At 38.4% G+C, this 17,924-nt stretch overlaps 1 protein-coding gene across 3 annotated transcripts; it reads right to left on the bottom strand.

Moving 5' to 3' along the window:
• Window positions 1-3,099: 3,099 nt before the first annotated feature.
• On the bottom strand, window positions 3,100-14,270 carry slc17a8 (solute carrier family 17 member 8). Of its 3 annotated transcripts, none has more exons than XM_053318859.1 (12): window positions 14,170-14,270; window positions 12,267-12,522; window positions 12,028-12,146; window positions 9,747-9,861; window positions 9,543-9,630; window positions 7,120-7,206; window positions 5,813-5,955; window positions 5,529-5,678; window positions 5,287-5,419; window positions 4,399-4,509; window positions 3,840-3,967; window positions 3,100-3,454 (listed from the first exon to the last, which is right to left on the bottom strand). In XM_053318859.1, exons 1-12 carry the CDS (start codon window positions 14,268-14,270, stop codon window positions 3,125-3,127), a joined length of 1,761 nt encoding a protein of 586 aa, XP_053174834.1. In that variant the 3' UTR covers window positions 3,100-3,124. The 3 variants fall into 3 exon arrangements, with proteins under 3 accessions (XP_053174834.1, XP_053174835.1, XP_053174836.1); XM_053318860.1 differs by having other exon boundaries at window positions 5,822-5,955; XM_053318861.1 differs by lacking the exon at window positions 5,529-5,678 and having other exon boundaries at window positions 5,287-5,435; window positions 5,832-5,955.
• Between the last annotated feature and the right edge of the window lie 3,654 nt (window positions 14,271-17,924).

Here is a 17,924-nt window from a genome sequence, read left to right as displayed (position 1 = left end):
TCCCTGTCCATGTCAAACCCCCTCCCTCCCCTCCCTCCAAACACACTCTCTAAAAAAATCCCTCTTTATCTCACTAAGACAAGAGGCTGCCACATGAATCCCCAGGAAGATTACAAATCCCACCCACATACACAAACATCACACACATGGAACATATACATCCAGTGATTAGCACGACACAAACATGGTATGACAGCAAGCTGGGCAGAAATTCAGCTATTAGTCCAGTCGTTTATTGGACTTTGAATCAAACAACTGTGTGTGTCTTCTGTCACTGTAACAGCTTGGCTACACTACAATTTTATATTTTCCCAAGGATAAAATTAAATGTAGGTTACGACGGAAAAATACAGAAGGGAGACTATGTGGCAATCATCTGTCCTTGAACTGATCAAAGCCATTTTATCATGTTACTGCAATGTGCAGTGCCTGTCTATAACACATTTGTTTTAATGGTACATACGGTATCTCAGGTAACCTGTTCTCTTTGTTAACTCTAATATGGACATATAAAATCTAATTCTTCTTGTCTTTTTGTCCAAAAACAATAGTTTAATCATTGATGAGTTGTTGCTCCATCAGTAGAGGCCCTTCTGAGTCAACAGACAGTCTCTTTGAAATAAACAGAACCTTTGCCATTGGCTGCCAGCTGTTTGTGGACTATCTGGTCTGTGTTTGAGAGCATGTGAGGAATGAGTTGGCAGTAGTGGACTCTGGGAAGGGACCGACACAACTCCATTGTACATATTTATAAGTTACATGTGCAGCATACAGGGCTCTCACTTGTGTTGATGAGGATAATTTACACTGTCAACTTTACTGTCCATTTTGTATGATGCGGTTGATAGCAGATATCGGGTGTTAGTTTAGGCGTTTGTCTTTCCTTTTATCTTCGAGTGTTACTCATACCAAAGAGTGTGCATCACAAGTGACACACACATTAAATAACAGAAGCACACCCTGAAAAGTGACTGTGAGGAGTTCTAACCACAATGTATCAAATGCAGATAAAGTATTATTCTTAAGTGTTTAACTTATGTAAGTTACCTTGTGAAGTAAAAGGCGCCTCTAACTTGTCATTTTTTTCAGTGGTAGAAGTTTGGAGAAGCAAGTTTGATACTAGTGACGAATATCCTGTCAAGTAATTAGCTTCTGTAGTGAAAATGATGCAGTGGCGGATAAAGTCTGATAACACAAAGGATGTTTACCACAGTGTGATGGGAAACAGAGCTGTCTTTGTAATATTTAAAGATGAGACATCTAATTTGAGCACACTAACATAAACAAGCAGCGTTAGGGACAGTCTAAGATAATGAGAATTTAACTCGACTACATTGTGCTCCTATGAAGGTTTTATATGAATAATTTAAGTGTAAAATGCAACTGGATGGAAACAAATTGAACCAAATCAGTATTCTAGTGTGTATTTATAGCCTTTAAAACTAGTTTATTCATTTTAGCCATGCTAGCAACATGGCTCTTAGGATGGCTGTCAGCCTTCGTCCAGACTTAAATATCTCAACAACTGTTAGATTTATTGCCATGAAAGTGTGTACACACATTGTGTACTGAACCAATGAAACCAAATGACTTACTTTGACTGTTGTGCCACTATGACGCTGATGTCTTTGTTTTGAGTGAAATGGATTATTGGATAGATTAGTAAGAAATTTGGTTTACACAATCATACCCACGATGGTGACCCCCCGACTTCTGATTTAGTGCCATTACTAGGTCATGGTCCCATACTTTGTTTTATGATGAAATATCTGCAAACTGACCCATAAGTCCAAGCTGTACTTTAGCTGTAACTGTAGCTGGACTTTGTGCTGTGTTGAGTTTGTTCATCATTTAAGGATATGAGAAAGAACATCCTGCAGTTGTGTTCTTCTCATTGTTCTGTTTTGTTTTTTGCTTTTTTGTAATATGTAAGTAACATGCAATGTCGAAAAACTCATGCACATTACTCATAATCCAGAATATTGACGTTCTTTATGGAATTTATGTTTCTAAACAATCTCAATACAGAATACAAATGTAGTATATTTAATTTCTGGTGTGTTTAAGTAAATTGCAAATCAAACAAGATAATTTACTGTACAAAACTGATTTTCTGTTCTTTCACAGTAATGATAAACAGTAAGTGAAAATGTCTCATATTTTTTATGACTAAAGTGATGCATTGTATGTTATTTTTAGAAACAACCTGGGTCTCTGTATATTAAACACAGAGAAACTGCAAAAAAGACACTAGAAGAATAAATTATTATGCTGGTCACGTGTTACAGTAAATGCTTCATGGAATGATGTCAGCACTGAAATCTGCATCCATTTTATCCCATTATGAGCTCACAGCACTATAAATAATGAAGCTTAAGAAATGCATTACAAATGGAGAGTGAACTTAGATCTAGCCCAGAAGAGAAGAGCGAGCGAAGCAGTGCAGTCATTCAGCAACAGCAAATACATACAAGCAAAAAAAACCAAAAACCCAAACTTTAACACTGTGGTTTGCTGTCAAACCCATTTTTACATTCCAGAAGCACGTCTCTTTTCACGTTGCATAGCTGACACAAAACATTTCAAAATCGGTCCACATGGTTCCAAGTAAGCGACAGCAAGTTCAATCAACGTTAGCTTGCACAGACAAAGTATGATCAACACGAGTCAGGTTTGAAAATTGGTATGAGTTTCCGATGTTTTTTGTTTTTTTAACACTAGTCGGCTCATGAATATTGGTGTGTGGTTTAGTTGCCATTATACCGAGCATACTACTCTATAGTCAGTGTAGATTACATTATTGTCCAAGTGTCTCATCCATCATCATAATTTCTACTTCTATCACGTTTCTTTCATTCTTGTTGACAGTTTGATTCCAAATAAAAATAAGTATTAGCATTTGGACTTCCTAAATGTAGTGTTTCATTATGAATTCCTTCAAAAGACAAGTTATCACAGTAAAACAGGATGTATCAACCAAAATGAGATCAGGCTGTCTTGAGGTATATATGATGTTGCTGCTCTGGACACCTCTCTGATGTTTTTGACATTTCCACAGGTGTGAAACTGAAGCTTCAGCCTTGACCAAGTTTGAGAGTTTTGGAAGTCCTTGGCCCCACAGGGCTCACTGGTACCGATCCTGGTAATCCCCATTCCCACAATGTTCCTCCTCCTCTTGCATGGTCACCCCTCTCTTCTTTTTCCAACCTTGTTTCCGACCAGATGAATTGTCTGTGGTTCCGTAACTCTTTTTTGGTGCTATCATGTTCTCAGTGTTGAGCTCGGTCTCTTCAGCTAGCTCATCCTCATCAATAATGCCACATTTATCCTCACTTGTGGCCTCAGGGTTGGCCCATTCTTGCTGCTCTCCTGAAGCGAAGATAGCATAGAATATTACCCCTGTGTAATGCACCATGGATGCAATAACAAAGACATTCTGCCACTCCAGACGAGTCTGTGGAAAGATGAATAGAGGCAATGAATATCCTGTCAGAAGCAGACTTACTGATCTTTCAATGATGTACCTCTGAGGTAAAACTGTATTTCCACTGCCTTACTCATAGCATTGGAAAAACTAGTTATAAAGTGCATAATAAATTTTATAGCACTATAAATTATTAATAACAGCCTTTGATAGGTGCAAGATTATTGCAGTGATTCTGTGTTTCACAAAAAACAAGCCTGATATATTTTATACATGCACTGAGGGAAACCTCAAACCTTTAATCAGAAATGAACAGAAAATCCTGATTTACAGTCAAGATAAGAGCAAAATATGATGAAGCAAGTGACTGATATACTGTATATAGAAAACAGTGTTACAAATTAGCAAGTTTTACCTTGTGTTTTGTCAGGGCTCCAACAATAAGGGGACACACCATTCCAGACAGTGTTCCCACACCGTTAGAAATTCCCATCAGGATGCTGGCGTAGCGAGGAGCGATGTCCAGATGATTGACATTAAAACCTAATGACACAGTATAAATAAGAATGTTTGATCATCTTAAGGACTGAATACATTCTCTTTTCTTTGACTTTTTATTATTTTGTGAAAGTGAACATGATTTAGGTCCACACACAAATTTAGATTTTTTTAGTTTCCTTGACAACAGTTATGAAATATTCAGGAGCAGCGCTTGTGTGAAGGCTTGGCAGGCTAATGCATGTATACTGCATCACACCCAAAGGAAGAGAAAGTAGTATACAGCATTACACTTTCTAGTCAAGTCTTTCATAAACCAAAAGACAGATCTGTAACACAGAAAAGGGCACAAAAAAGCAGATCTGCAACATCCTATGCAGCCTGTTTTCAACTCCAAATCTTTACATTTTAGGTTTAGCTAAGAGTCTTAAATTTAAGGTGAACCAAACATGTTGTTGGTACTGAGGTGGTTATACCTGAGATGGCAAATCCACTGAAGCCTACAGCCAGCACCAAGAAGGAGATAGCCACCCCACGAGTGTGAGAAAACCCAACTACCAGCAGAAGAGTAGCCTCCATACCAAATCCTGAAAAGATTAAGTATTTGTGTGTAATTAGTTAATGCGAGAAACAGCATAATAAATCATCAATGAACAACCAATACCAAGATAGAAAACAAAATCTCCATTAAATCCTCATGCTTCAATGGCTTTCAGGCCAACTAGAGTGATCTACCGCCACAGGGCTGATACCCCGGTAACCTGTTGGGTCAAATTAGCTAACATTACTCCTAACAGAACTTTAACATCCAGACATTGTAAGTCGGACAGGAGCCGTACATTAACATTATTGTTTCGAAAAGCCTGCATCCTAAAAAATTCAGACTAGTGTTTAGAGATTGAATAACTTCCACTTTCACCCAGACTACCTTCATCTGTCGACTGTGATTAACCCAAACATCTTTTCTTTTACTGCAAAGCAACTCAAAGGCAATGACTAACAGTGATCTGAAGCCAATGAAACTGCTATCGTCATATAAATGTTGCTGTTGAAATACTCAATACCTAAATGATGATTATTATTTCCATATTAATTATAACAATTAACAAGTATTAAATAAATGTAAATTATATTCATAATGAACCGGCTAAAGGCTAATATGGGAATGATTAAAAACAGTCAAACTGCTAAAGCAGAAAACAGAACTGACACCTATCGCAGTACTGTCAGAAGGTGCAATAGTACCACAAAAATGCAGCTGCTGTTTTGAAATAAAGTATCAACAGAGGAAATTTATGATTTGCGGGCCATGTCATTTGGGGGCGTGTGTCAATTTTCAATATCGAAAAAAGATAATGTCATACCTCCGCAGTTCATGAGTTTCCTCACGTTTGTGGTAGACATGATTTTGTTACTGCGTAAATAGTCAGCCAGCTGCCCTCCAATAGGTACTACAATTGTCATCACCATATGTGGGAAAGCAGACAGGAGCCCCACCTGCAGGGAGATCATACATTCAGAGAGTCATAATGAAAACCATTCCTATGATTTAAAACGTCTGTCTTTATGGATATTGTAATTTATCTGTTGAGACTATGAAACCAACCTTGCTGATGGGGAAGCCAAAGACTTCCTCAAAATATGCCGGCTGGCTTATGAGGAGTAGGTAGAATGTCCAACTACGGCAAAAGTTGGCCACGATGATGGCATAGACGGGCATGGAGGTAAAGAAACGACGCCATGGAGTCTTGAATTTCTGTAATTGGGAGACAGCAATCAATGTACAGTTAGCAATTTGTGCTGTGTATGTGTTTGGATTTTAGTGAGGTGATAAAAAAATAGCACAGTGATACCCTGAAATTTAGAGCATACAGTGTTACACATACACACCTCAGTCGCACTCAGCTGGTGTATTGTTTCACCAATGGTGGTCTCGATATATGTCCTCTCCTCATCTGTGATTGTGGGATGATCAGCAGGACTTCCATATGCCAGCAATAGCCATAGTACATACCATAAGATCCCAAAAACACCTTATCAGGAAACAGCAACAGAGAGTGAATGTACAGTACTGTTCCTCTGAATGAGAACTTGTGTCCACATTTTTTAATGGTACAGTAGATGTAAATTTAAAGATGTTTGTCTGTGCAGAAGAGGCCTTGTAAGGTGTTGCAGAACAACTTGAGGACAGGACAGGCCGTTAATTAAAACAACCCAGACCTTCTCTAGGTCTTAATAAAGTTTAGTTTCATTATTAAAAAGAAATGATCATGGTATGAGTCACAGAGCCCAGACAGGAAAATGCTAATTTACACCAATAAATCACGAGATCATATCACAGCAGAACCAAAGTAGATTTTTATTAAAACACATTTGGCAAGTATGAATTTTATGTCAGTGTTAATCATTTTAATCAAACTCAAAACCAATTCAGATAAGGTTTATTGTGGAAAGCATACAAAGTACATCTGCTAATGAGAAACGTACCAGTCTAGGATAATGAAAACCACTCTGCATGTCACCCAGCTGACACCATAGTGTATTCTAAATCACCCTGTACAAATGGTTCACTTAAATATTGGTAATCTGTTAATAAATATTGTAATACTCCATCAATTTTGCTGATAAATTAGAATGGATTTCAGTCTCTGTAGTTTATCGTAGAAGTTTTAAGTGAACCATTACAGTGTCTGATGAATTAATGAGCTAAAAAGGTACATATCCTGCTGGATGACAACTCACAGCCCAAAGAAATTGTTTCACAACTTGGCAACCCAGAAGCTGTTCTTACTAAGAGTTTACACATGATTTATATATTTATATATTATATATTTACATCGTTTGTTAAAATTACATGAACAAAGTGCAAGTAGTTGATAACCTCAGCTCTAAAGTTTTTCACCAAATACAGAGTCCCTTGCACAGCTTAATGTTAAGCAAGTCCTCTAAAAGGTAGTTATTATTGTCTGTATGTAAAACAAGAACAGTAAGTTTGGTCTTCCAAAAGCCATAAAACAGCTACAGTAAAAATCTGCAACAGTTTGGCCCCTGCTTTTAACTTTTTTGTATTTGCTTTAATTGTATTTTATCTTAACATGAACATCCATTTCATATCATAACATTGTTTCTTATTTGTGTGAATGAACCACTGTGCTATAATTTTACATTTGTGATGTTCGTGCAAATATCAGTCTTACCATAGATATAAAAGACTGAAGACCACCCGACATACTGAACCAGCACTCCAGCTAAAGGCATGGCAATCACCGCTCCTGCGTAGGACCCTGGGAAAAATGGGTGTCACATTGCAATATCATATATGTTATTACGCCATTATACAGTAACCATCAGATCTATGTGATAATTATCTAAAAAAGTATCTTGTTTATTTTTTCCTTTTCTCAAGTTTGAACATAAACTACTTAAAGGTTGAATATGTAGAATATTTATTAAAAGCTATATATATTTTTTAAATAATACAGCTACGGGGCGTTTTGAGGGGTACAGAATTAAAGTATTGCTTTTCCATAAAAAAAAAAAATTTAGTCTGAATTAATATTTTTAAAATTTTTTGACGGGTCGACAATGACGATCTGACACGTTCTGTGTACATTGTACCAGCCATTTAGCGGCCGGAATTGCGGGTTGCCAGGGTTGTCTGTTGTTCTGGCGCAGCTACTGTAGGCTGGCACTGGGTGAAATGGAGTTGTAAACAAACACGGCCGTGTTGGACTTACTAAAACCAGCGTTTTTTGCTCTCAAGTACAACTTTTCATCACAAAACTTCGAAGGTAAGACAGAATATCAGTTAGTCGCTGTAAATAAGTGGTTGTTTACCTTTGTATGCTGCTGGTTCACTGAGTTTTTAGCGCAATAATAGTGGTACTGTTGAACTCGCCAGGGTCTTAGCTTTCATATGAGATGCTATTTGTTTGTGTACCATGAAGTATCAAAACGGTAGCAATGGAAATGTGGAGAGTGGGTTGACTTTCTGACGCTATTCGGATTTTGATATTTGATCATTAACCTCTTAACGCACGCTGTTCCGTTCACGGGACGGGACGGATGTTAGGAGGTAGCCACACGTTCTTCTGAATGTTTTAAACACCAACCCTTAAACATATATACTCATGCCGTACATTGTTGGAAAGCTTAGATTGTTCTGATTCATTCAAGACCACTCACGACTTATATGGTTGCTCACAGCCGTAATAGTATTAGCGATTAGCTTGGCTAGCCACTCAGCTAAGTGAGAAAAGCTATAATGCCTACATACCTTCAAAGTCTTCCCTTTATCCACAACGATCATCTTATGACACAGGACTTTATGTACAGCTCGCCAAGTATCCATTCTTGTGAAATATGAAATCCGTTTCCATAAAACCGGAATACTTTCCTCAATATGTCCATGTATTTAGTCCAACACGTAATGTAATAACACAAATAACAAACCATATACGGTCCGTTTACGTCATTTCCTGACCTGCGCGTCCATCTCACAGTACACGTGACTAGATGTTTACGACCGTGAGCCTCTTCTGCTTCTGACGACACCACACACAAGCCAATCGGTGCTTAGGATTAGGCAGTACATGCAGAGACATTGCTGCTACTCCTACTGGTGTGTTACAATGTAATGTACCTCGGTGGTTTCAAGCAGAGGCCTTAGAAGGACTTTGTTTCAAGTCAGTTACAGCGAGGGTATGTTCGCTTCCTGTTTTCAAAATAAAAGCACCAACTCTATCGTTATGGTTTTCTTAATAATAAAAGGCAACGGGTGTTTTATTTTGTGAAAATGACCGGAAGTGCGTTACTCGCTACGGCTAACTTGAGTGGCTCCGAATTCGCAGGAACAAAACTTTAAGCAGATGTTATTTGGACAAATTAGCGTAACATTGTTGATCTGAAGGGCTACTTTCTCGCCTAAAAAGGTTAGACATGTGGATAAAGTGGTATATTTACAGAGTTAGAGCTAAAATAAAATCCGGCACCAGACCTGGCAACCCGACTGCTGGAATTACTTTTTGTTTGTTGCGACTACGATCTCGAGACATTAGATGGCGTTGTTCTGCTCATTCTACATATTCTACCTTTAAACCTGTAACTGACTCTAATGCAATAAAAATCACACTGTACAGTGAAAATATGTCTTAAAAACAAACACATCAAAGAAACACATTAGTTTCATTGAATAAACACCATCCCAATGAGTCATTGGCACAGCTGTCACAGAGAGAGTGTTTTAATGTGTTTCCTATTATCTGACAGATTCATGAACACTGTTGTTTTGAATAGAGCAGGCAGCATGAGAGTGCTTTCGGACAGTGAGTGACGCGACACTTCATTTAGGTGAATAGAGGGAAAAGCTCCTTCAGAGTATGCAGGTGAGCTGTGTTCATTTACAGACAATGTCAAGAGGGTTTTGATGCATAGGTTGTCATGGTACCAGTTTAAAGTGTAACATGGTAATTTCAGAAGGGCCAGGCCATATCTGAAAAACAAGCATCCATTTCCTGACCAGTCCCACATTGAGTAAGGCTATGTAAACTGGACAAACAGGTTTGTATCAGCTTTGTGTTGTGATCAGTTTGGGAATATTGTCAAGAAAAGCATCGCTCACCACAGAATGAAGTGGTGGCCAGTCGACTCCGTTCAAGAGGTGGCGCCCATTTGGACCACATCCCATGGCATGCTGGGTAGGTAACACCCTGGCAGGGACATGGCAATGTTAATGAGCAATATTAACTTGAAAGGGAACTTGGGATTCATTTATACAGTAGAATAATCGTTTGTATTCTTTAACCATCACTATCTTTTGTCTTACTTCCACTAAGCCCTGCAGGATGCGAACAAACATGACACAACCGTAGTGTACCCTCGCTGCTGATGGGATGAACATATTCAGCACTGACGTCAGGAAGATGGCAGCTCCAAACACCCTGTAGAAAAACTGGCATGTTATCCCTGCAAAGGTATCATTACTGTCCACCTGATTTGCTTGTTATCTTGCTGAGAACTGGATGAGAAGATCAATACCGCTCTCTTTCATGTCCAATGCATTTTACGTTGCAGCCAGTTAGCTTAGCACAAAGACTGGAGACAGTGGCATGCCTTGTAACAAAGGTAACAGAATCCACTTAGAAGCAATACTAAAGCTCATTAATTATTTTTAGTTTATTTTGTACAAAAAACAAAGCGCAACAACAACAATTTTACAGGGGGTGATGTGCTGGACTATTTCTTAATTCACTCCAGTTGCCAGGCAACCACTGAAGACTCCAAAAACACAGCTCCCAGGCAGGAATTCTTCCAGCACATAGTCCTGTAAAATGGTGAATTGTTCTTTTTAGCCTTAATTCTTGTATGAATTAGACAAATGGGACATAACATGTTTGCTAATGAGCTATAGAGATGCTGGAAGGCAGATTTTTTTACCTTCAGAAAAAAACAGGCTAGCTGTTTTCCCCTGTTTGATATCTTTGTGCTGAGCTAACTGGCCGCTGGCTTTATATTTACCATACAGATATGCGAATGGTATCCTGTCATCTAACTCTCAGCAAAAAGGCCAACTTCCAACGTATTTCCCAAAATGTTTAACTATTTCTTAAAGCGTTTTCCTGAAAAAAGGTGTAATTTGATATTACTTGATATTACTAGTACACCTCCAATTATTTAATTCCAACTAATTATTAATGTGACCCACAGAGTGTTTTAGTTTGTGCACAACAGGTCTGTTAAACATGCAAAACTGAGAAATTCATCCCCAGACAAACATATAAATCAACATGAAATTTCCACTAATAAATAAATGAATGATGATATTTACATCGGCTTAAATGGAGCAATAATTTCAATTAAATTCTTGTTTTCCCTATAATTGATACCAAATTACACAGTTCTTGTCAGCACACTATAGCAAACTGGTAAGCTCATTAGGAAGTTATAACCTTGACTGTTGAATGTTGTGATATTGTTCAGATATTTTTGTAACAGGTAAAAACACAACAAACATATGCTGAAAGCTACCCTAGATGTGTAATATTGGCAGGTAGTATATCACCAGATATCTCACGGTCAAAGCATGTCAGTCAGCCTTATAATGAGACAGATCTCACGCCTCTGCCTTTCATGGACTGAGATAAAGACATCCCATTCAATTCACAAGTTTCTGCTTCATCATAGCAGCACAGCTCCCTTCTCATTCCTCCTTCAACCCCCCTTCCTTCTCTTTTTCCAAAACAGTGTGTAAGTGACACTTGTAATATTCCAGTGGCTGCTGTTTCAGAAAGAAATCAGACGCAGGATCTTTCATTATTAACTCTGTCAGTGGCGTGTCCTCTTTTCCTGTGAAGCTTTTATTACAGGACTGCTATCTGCTCCATCAGCACCGCTCACCACACCGTGCAGCTTTAACCCTTTAACCACACAATGCCAAGGAGGCACTCCACGTTAAACAATTTTTCCAGTCTTTCCTGTGACCCTCTCTTAATGTTCATGGTCAGTTCTGCAGCTACCATGACTTCATCCTCAAAAAAGTGAATGCACTCCCCTTTGAGATATTGATAGGCAGTGAGTCTGCTCCTTTTGGAAAAACAGGAGGCATTCTGATAGTGTTGCTATACCAGCCTAGGTCAGATATGTGTTTGCCTGAGTGGCGTCTAAGCACTGCTTTTATCTGTAGACCAGTAGACTAAATTCTGTATGCTGTAAATGTGTTGGATCTGTCCATATTTGGGCATGGCTCAACCTTGGGCATTATCTGTGTGGTTTAAAGACTATCCCTGGAGGACAGAAACTTCAGAATTGAAGGGAGCATCAGAACATAACGTGTACTGATTATTCATTTACTTCTCCTTGGCCAAGCTAATAAATCTTTTCAACGCAAGACATCCTGGACTCCTGTCTTCTTTCTCCACTGATGTATGGGCTACATAATTAAAAATGTCTAACAACAAGTACCCAAGTCAAAAGCAAGATTATCAAAATACTTATGTTGTCTGACCAACAACCTAAAAACCATATACATTAATTCATGGTCATATAAAACTTAGATCACAGTGTTACAGGTGAGCTATTCAGTTATGAAGTCATTGAGCGCATGTGACCTGTTGGCAGACAGCTTGTTTGAGATGAAACCTCCGGGGATTTGAGTGACAATGTAGCCCCAGAAGAAGGAGCCGTGGATCAGCCCCACTGTCTCTGGATCCCAGTTAAACTGAGCTTTCTGGAAAGTGAGAACAAAAAGCTTTGAGGGGATGCTCTGTGTGGGACTAAAATGTTGTAATAACCAAACAGTTGACTAAAATTAAAGAAGTTTTTTTAAAAAGATCAAAGCTCCAGCTACCTGAAGCACTGGAGTCCCATTGATATAAACCGTGTTGTTGTTCACCATCTCCACAATGGCCACACCAAGGTTGCAGCGGATGCCAAAAGAGATGCAGAAACCCAGCCCACTGAGGATGGCAATGATGTAGCGCTTGGGCAGACCACCACAGCTACAGTCCAGCAGTGGGGCAGGATGTTTTCGTGATGCCACTGGACGCCCATCCTCTGTCAGTTCAATGTTGTCTTCTTCCTCTACATTGCTACCATCTATTTTCCTGAGGATCAAATAGCAGGAAACAAATTAAACTTTGCCATAAATGTATGTGATAATCAGCAGGTATTGTCTTTTAAACTTAAAGTAGAGACATTTGTCTTCATCCAAATTCTTCTTGCACTCATAACTCCCCGTGTGTTAAATTATGTAATTGTTTTAAGCTCAGTTCAGCTGCAAGCGGTATATGTACAGTTCTAAATAGAGTTTGGTGCATGATGATTATCATATTACACAGTCCTTTCATTTTGTCTATAACTTCTGGGAAATATGGCAACAAAAACAGCACAATAAGCACAATCTTTCTGCTCTTTTGCAAAGGGCAGCAAGTGAAGCCACGTCACATAACTAAAAAGGTCATGGCAGCTCTGTTATCAGATTGCATTCAGGTGCATCACTGTTCACGCTTGTTCCACTACCCTGAGTCCATCTCTTTCACTATCAGAGTAACAGATACAGAAAAAACATCCAATATCAATATCACACACACACACACACACACACACACGCACACATGAACAGTTTTCAACTCCCACACATTTACAGGAAACTGGGTTTAGTTTAGTCTATATCTTTTCACAGCCCTCAGTGACATCAATTAGGCAACAGCACAGAGTAACAGATACAGAAAAACATCCTGGATACCAATTTCAAGGGCCTGGATAAGATTGATGACAGCCTCATCTGTTTCAAATTCCCATGATTGATTGAACATTGTGTATAATCTGCATTTCAGTATAAACATGAAATGCAAAGTAAATAAATTGAATTCATATGTTTTCCCAAAATCTGTTACAAGACGATATTTTAAAAACTAGGGATAAAAGCACCTTGCCTCATCACCAACTTCAAGTGCTCAGTTTTTCAAATGTAGTGAAACATGACCATTGTTGCATTCAATTTAAAATGTCAAGCTGTTCACATCATATATAAACTGCTTGATTCGAAGCTTAACAAATATTTGCAGAGAAACAACAGAATTAATTTATTAATTTAACTGATCATTTTTACTTTTGATTAGACAACATCAAATAGATGAATTCCTTTACTTACTCAACTTTTCTCTATTGTTTCCATTCAATAAAAATCACCTTTGTGTTCCATAATAATTAATTTTGTAATTTTGAAGTCAGTACATTTGTTACATGACAAAAGTAGGAAAAATGAATTTTCCAGGACATTTCATACTTAGTCTTAGTACTTCATCATTGAAAATGACAAAAATCTTCCATATATATGGATGTTCCCTATTACCTCAACCACACACACACACACAGCTTCCTCTGTGAAATATGAATTAGATATGAAATATGCATTGATATCTTAAAATAAGATTTATAGAATTGCGGGGAAAGCACAAGAATCAAATATTTATTTATCATCAGGATCTCTAAGAACATATTGGGATAAATGTGGTTGCTTTTCAGGCTCTCCGTATATCCTTCTGACAGCAGGTGTTTAAGTTGTTCTAAAAATTATATATCTACCATTAATACAATATATGGATAATAAGTGAAAAGACTGTTTTGCTTCTTCCATGCAGTCCCACGACTTCTAAAATATGTTTAAGTGACTAGATCAAAATGTGGATAAAACATCTTACACATACTCAGCCTTCATGCTTCATTCCCACCCATACAAACTCTCTCACCTTTGCATTTTTCCTAGAGAGTCCCCCACTGTGTTCTTCACTTCCTCCTTCCCCGGCTTAAGCACCTGTTCCTTTAAACCTGCTAACCCACCAAAAGGCATTTTCTCTGTCTTTGTTTTCTCTCCTCCTTTATCTCAAAACACTATCTTGATAGCTCACTAGCACACTTTTTCTGAGAAAGAAAAAAATCCACTAGATCTTCATCCTCTTGAGTTTGTAGCACTGGGGGTTGGCTCCACCTTTCAGTGGTGCCAATGGTCCCTCAGAGGTAACACAGACTTTACCTTTCCACCCGTCTCTGATGTGAGGAGAGGAATTAGTGCAGAGGTGGAAGAGAGGATGATGTTGTATTCCTCAATGTACAAGGCACCATGCAGCCTCTGGAACGTGTTTTATCTCCAAAAGATCCAGTTTAAAAAAAGACTTATAAATATCAGGAAGGGAGCAAATTAAGTGTAGAATCCAGATTTTAGTCTCTAGGCATTATGAGCCTCTTTTGTCAGCAGCTGAACTGAACGAGTCGCACAATCTCCTCTCCATCTCATAACTCATCCATTCCTGATGAGGAGGGGCAGGTGTAGCTGGTCTTCCAAAACCCAGCCCCTTGCATTACACATTATCATCATCTTCATCGTCATCATCATCTCCACAGCACCACCCCTTTTGCTAGTTAGGTTCATCTGATCTCAGCCAGTGGACAAACAATTAAATATGCATGAGCTTGACTAGTTGCATTGAGAAGAAATGAGAGTAGCTGGACTGCTGTGGTGTAGAAAGGGAGCCGTTGAAATCTAAGACACAGTTCAACGTTTACACTCCCAGCTTTTCCAGGTCAGCTTTTTACAGTTGTTACGGCTACAAGGGGACAGCAGAAACCCTAACTGCTGCAATAAAGCTGTTTATCTCTAACTATTTGACACTGATGTGCATTTTCTTGAAATGCGTATTTTGTAAGCAGTGGCAACTTGTGATTTTCTGGAGTGAGTGTCTGACTGTCTTCCTTTCAGATCATGAAATATGCAACATTTTAATAATGTAGAAATTGAGATTTCAAAATGTAAGCAGTAGACTGGATGGTGTGGGCCTGAGCCCAGAGAGTCTGTTTTGCCAATGAGCTGTTGTAGAGCGACAGGGTGGTGCTGGTACTCCAGCTGTTTATGCATTCAGAATGCTTCATTCCCATCAATAAATAAGGTTCATCATACCAGAAATATTACGGTTTAAATCCAAATGGAACTGCCTTTGTTTTTGTGGGTACTGCATGGCATGAAAATGAGACACTACCTCAGAAATGAGATGAATCATTAAAGTAGAATTGTAAAATGAGATTGGATTAAATGGATATTGTTTTTTTTTTTTTGATTGATTGATTTTTGCTTATACAGTAACAGTCCTTGCTAATTATTCACAAAAATGATAAAATTAAACCAGTATTACTAAAGCATGTTACTAGGAATTCTTCTGACTGTATTGTTCTCTGCTTCTCAGAAACTGTATAATTGGCCTAAAATACAGCAATGCAAATGTTATATTTAGCAGTTGTTTTATACAAATTATTGACTTGTGATGAAAAATAATTTGAAATACCTGAATACCTGAATATGAAGCATGGGCATTTTTTATAAAAACGGTACCTTAATGAAGTCCTATCATTTCTGATAAGTCATGCCTACCATCTAGTGGTTGGGATGAGGAAGTGACAGTGAAGACATTGTGAAGAAAAGTGAAGAAAAGTGAGACATTTGCAAAAATAATACTGTTCAAAAAGGCTGCATTAGGGCCTTTAAATAATACCAGCAATCCGTCTTATAGACAAATAGGCCTGTTTCAGTGGGTTCATTTGTGTGCCATGCCTGTTCAGCTCAGAATCATGTATCTTTAAGTAGCATTTAAGGTCTTGACCAGTCAGGGAAAGAAAACCAATCTGCTGTATCCAGAGTATCTTTTTATCTCTATTCTAATTATTCCATACTGGATTCCTTTAATTTAGAGATTTTTGTGAACTGAGAGATCCTGTGTGTCCATGAGACAAACTCTGTTGAGAAGTTTAAAAAATATTACTCTTATTGTTGTTGGATCTGATAGGAGCGTGTTTGGTTATTATCAATAGTTAATTTTCAGAGATAGTTATGAGTTATTGAATTAAGAAATTATTACTAATACAGGGCATCACCCAGAAACCAGGACCAATAACCAAACAATAAGGTAGTCTCACTTACTGAATGGTTCACTTTTAACTGCTAATATCTGGTATGACAGCACCCACAAGTATGCAGTGAAGGCTTTAGTCTGAGCTCTGACTGTCTCAATCAGCCACCCACCACAATAAGTAATCAATCAATCACAATAAAGGTAATCTGCCTTGACCTGTTGGGGTTGAAGGAGAGGCAGAGAAAGGGAAAGGGAGAGGAGAAAGGAGAAATAAAGACAAGAGGGAGATAGGGAGACGAGGGAGACACACACACAGTGACAATTGACTTCAAAGGAGGTGTGTCACCTTGTTATTGGCTAGATGTGACGAGGTGATGTCACAGCTGACATCTTAATTGATGCACAAGAAATGATAGCAAGGAAATTATGAGTTTTGAGAAAGATTAGTATGAGCTGTGAGAAGGACCAGAATGACAGAGGGGTGAGAAATAAAACTAAAGATGTGAGCATGCAAGATGGTCTTCCTGTCTGAACTTTCACTAAGCTTCATTTTCAAACACTATCTGGTGGACACCACTGCACACAAACATAGCAGACATGAACATGTTGTCAGTAGTGTTTTGGGCAAATAAGCCAACTCATTCTAGTAGCAACACAGTGATTCCAGTCTGTTGTTTTCTTTTTTTCACAGCGCTGAAGGTATTAAAAGTATGCAATGATGATGATGATGATAACAGGGTGCAAAAACAGCTGGTAGTCTTATCAAAATTAACCAAAGCATCAACTGAGCCAGGCCAGCTAAAATAACAGCTTTGCTTAGTCATGGGTTTTAATCTTTAAATTGAATTAATAATCTTGTTTATTTAGTGACTGAAAATATGTTAAAGTAAAAACGGTTAAGAAGTGATCCTCCTCTGACCTCCAATATCTGGGCGGTTTGGCTCTTTTTGTGAGACCAGCATGAGCTGTAACACCTTGTTACCAGAAATGTCAGAGCTTGATCATCATATTTACCTTTCTATATTGACATAGAAATACATGTGTGGCACAGATGTTTATAGTTATATAAGACAAACTGGCAAAAGGCAAAAACTTTTCATGTCCCTCAGCCCACAGATCAGGGATTGTGTGCAGTCTTGCTGAGTCCACGTGTTGCTTTGGCTAAAGGAAGACAGTTCAAAAAATACAATAAATAGCAATAAATAATACAAATCAATAAAGGCCAGTAACTGCAGTAGTAAGACTTGACCAAACCAGCCATGCTCCCAGATGTTGCAGTAGAACATCTTCTGCCAGTTCTGAAATTGCTAACAGGATGTCTTCATCTCTGTGGCAAGTACACACACAGTGTAGTTAAGAGCATATGCTGAAACTCGTATATCTTTTCATCTACAGTAGAGATAGGAGTAGAGCAGTTAGGGTCCCAACATGACGAGTTACTCCGGGGGGAATCCCAGCCCCCGCTTGTGTTCACGCCCTGTCAGTGTGTGTAAAATAATGTTAATTCATCTGAGGTACTAATTCAGAGGTTTCATGATCTGGGCTTACCTGGGGCCTGGTTACAGTGGAATTAGGCTGAGTAAGGAAACAAACCTCCCCAGTAT

The sequence above is a fragment of the Scomber japonicus genome, chromosome 5 (assembly GCF_027409825.1).
Source record: "Scomber japonicus isolate fScoJap1 chromosome 5, fScoJap1.pri, whole genome shotgun sequence".
NCBI classification, from domain to species: Eukaryota; Metazoa; Chordata; class Actinopteri; order Scombriformes; family Scombridae; genus Scomber; species Scomber japonicus.
The sequence above is the reverse complement of the archived record's forward strand: the minus strand, read 5'-3'. Positions and strand labels throughout refer to the sequence as shown.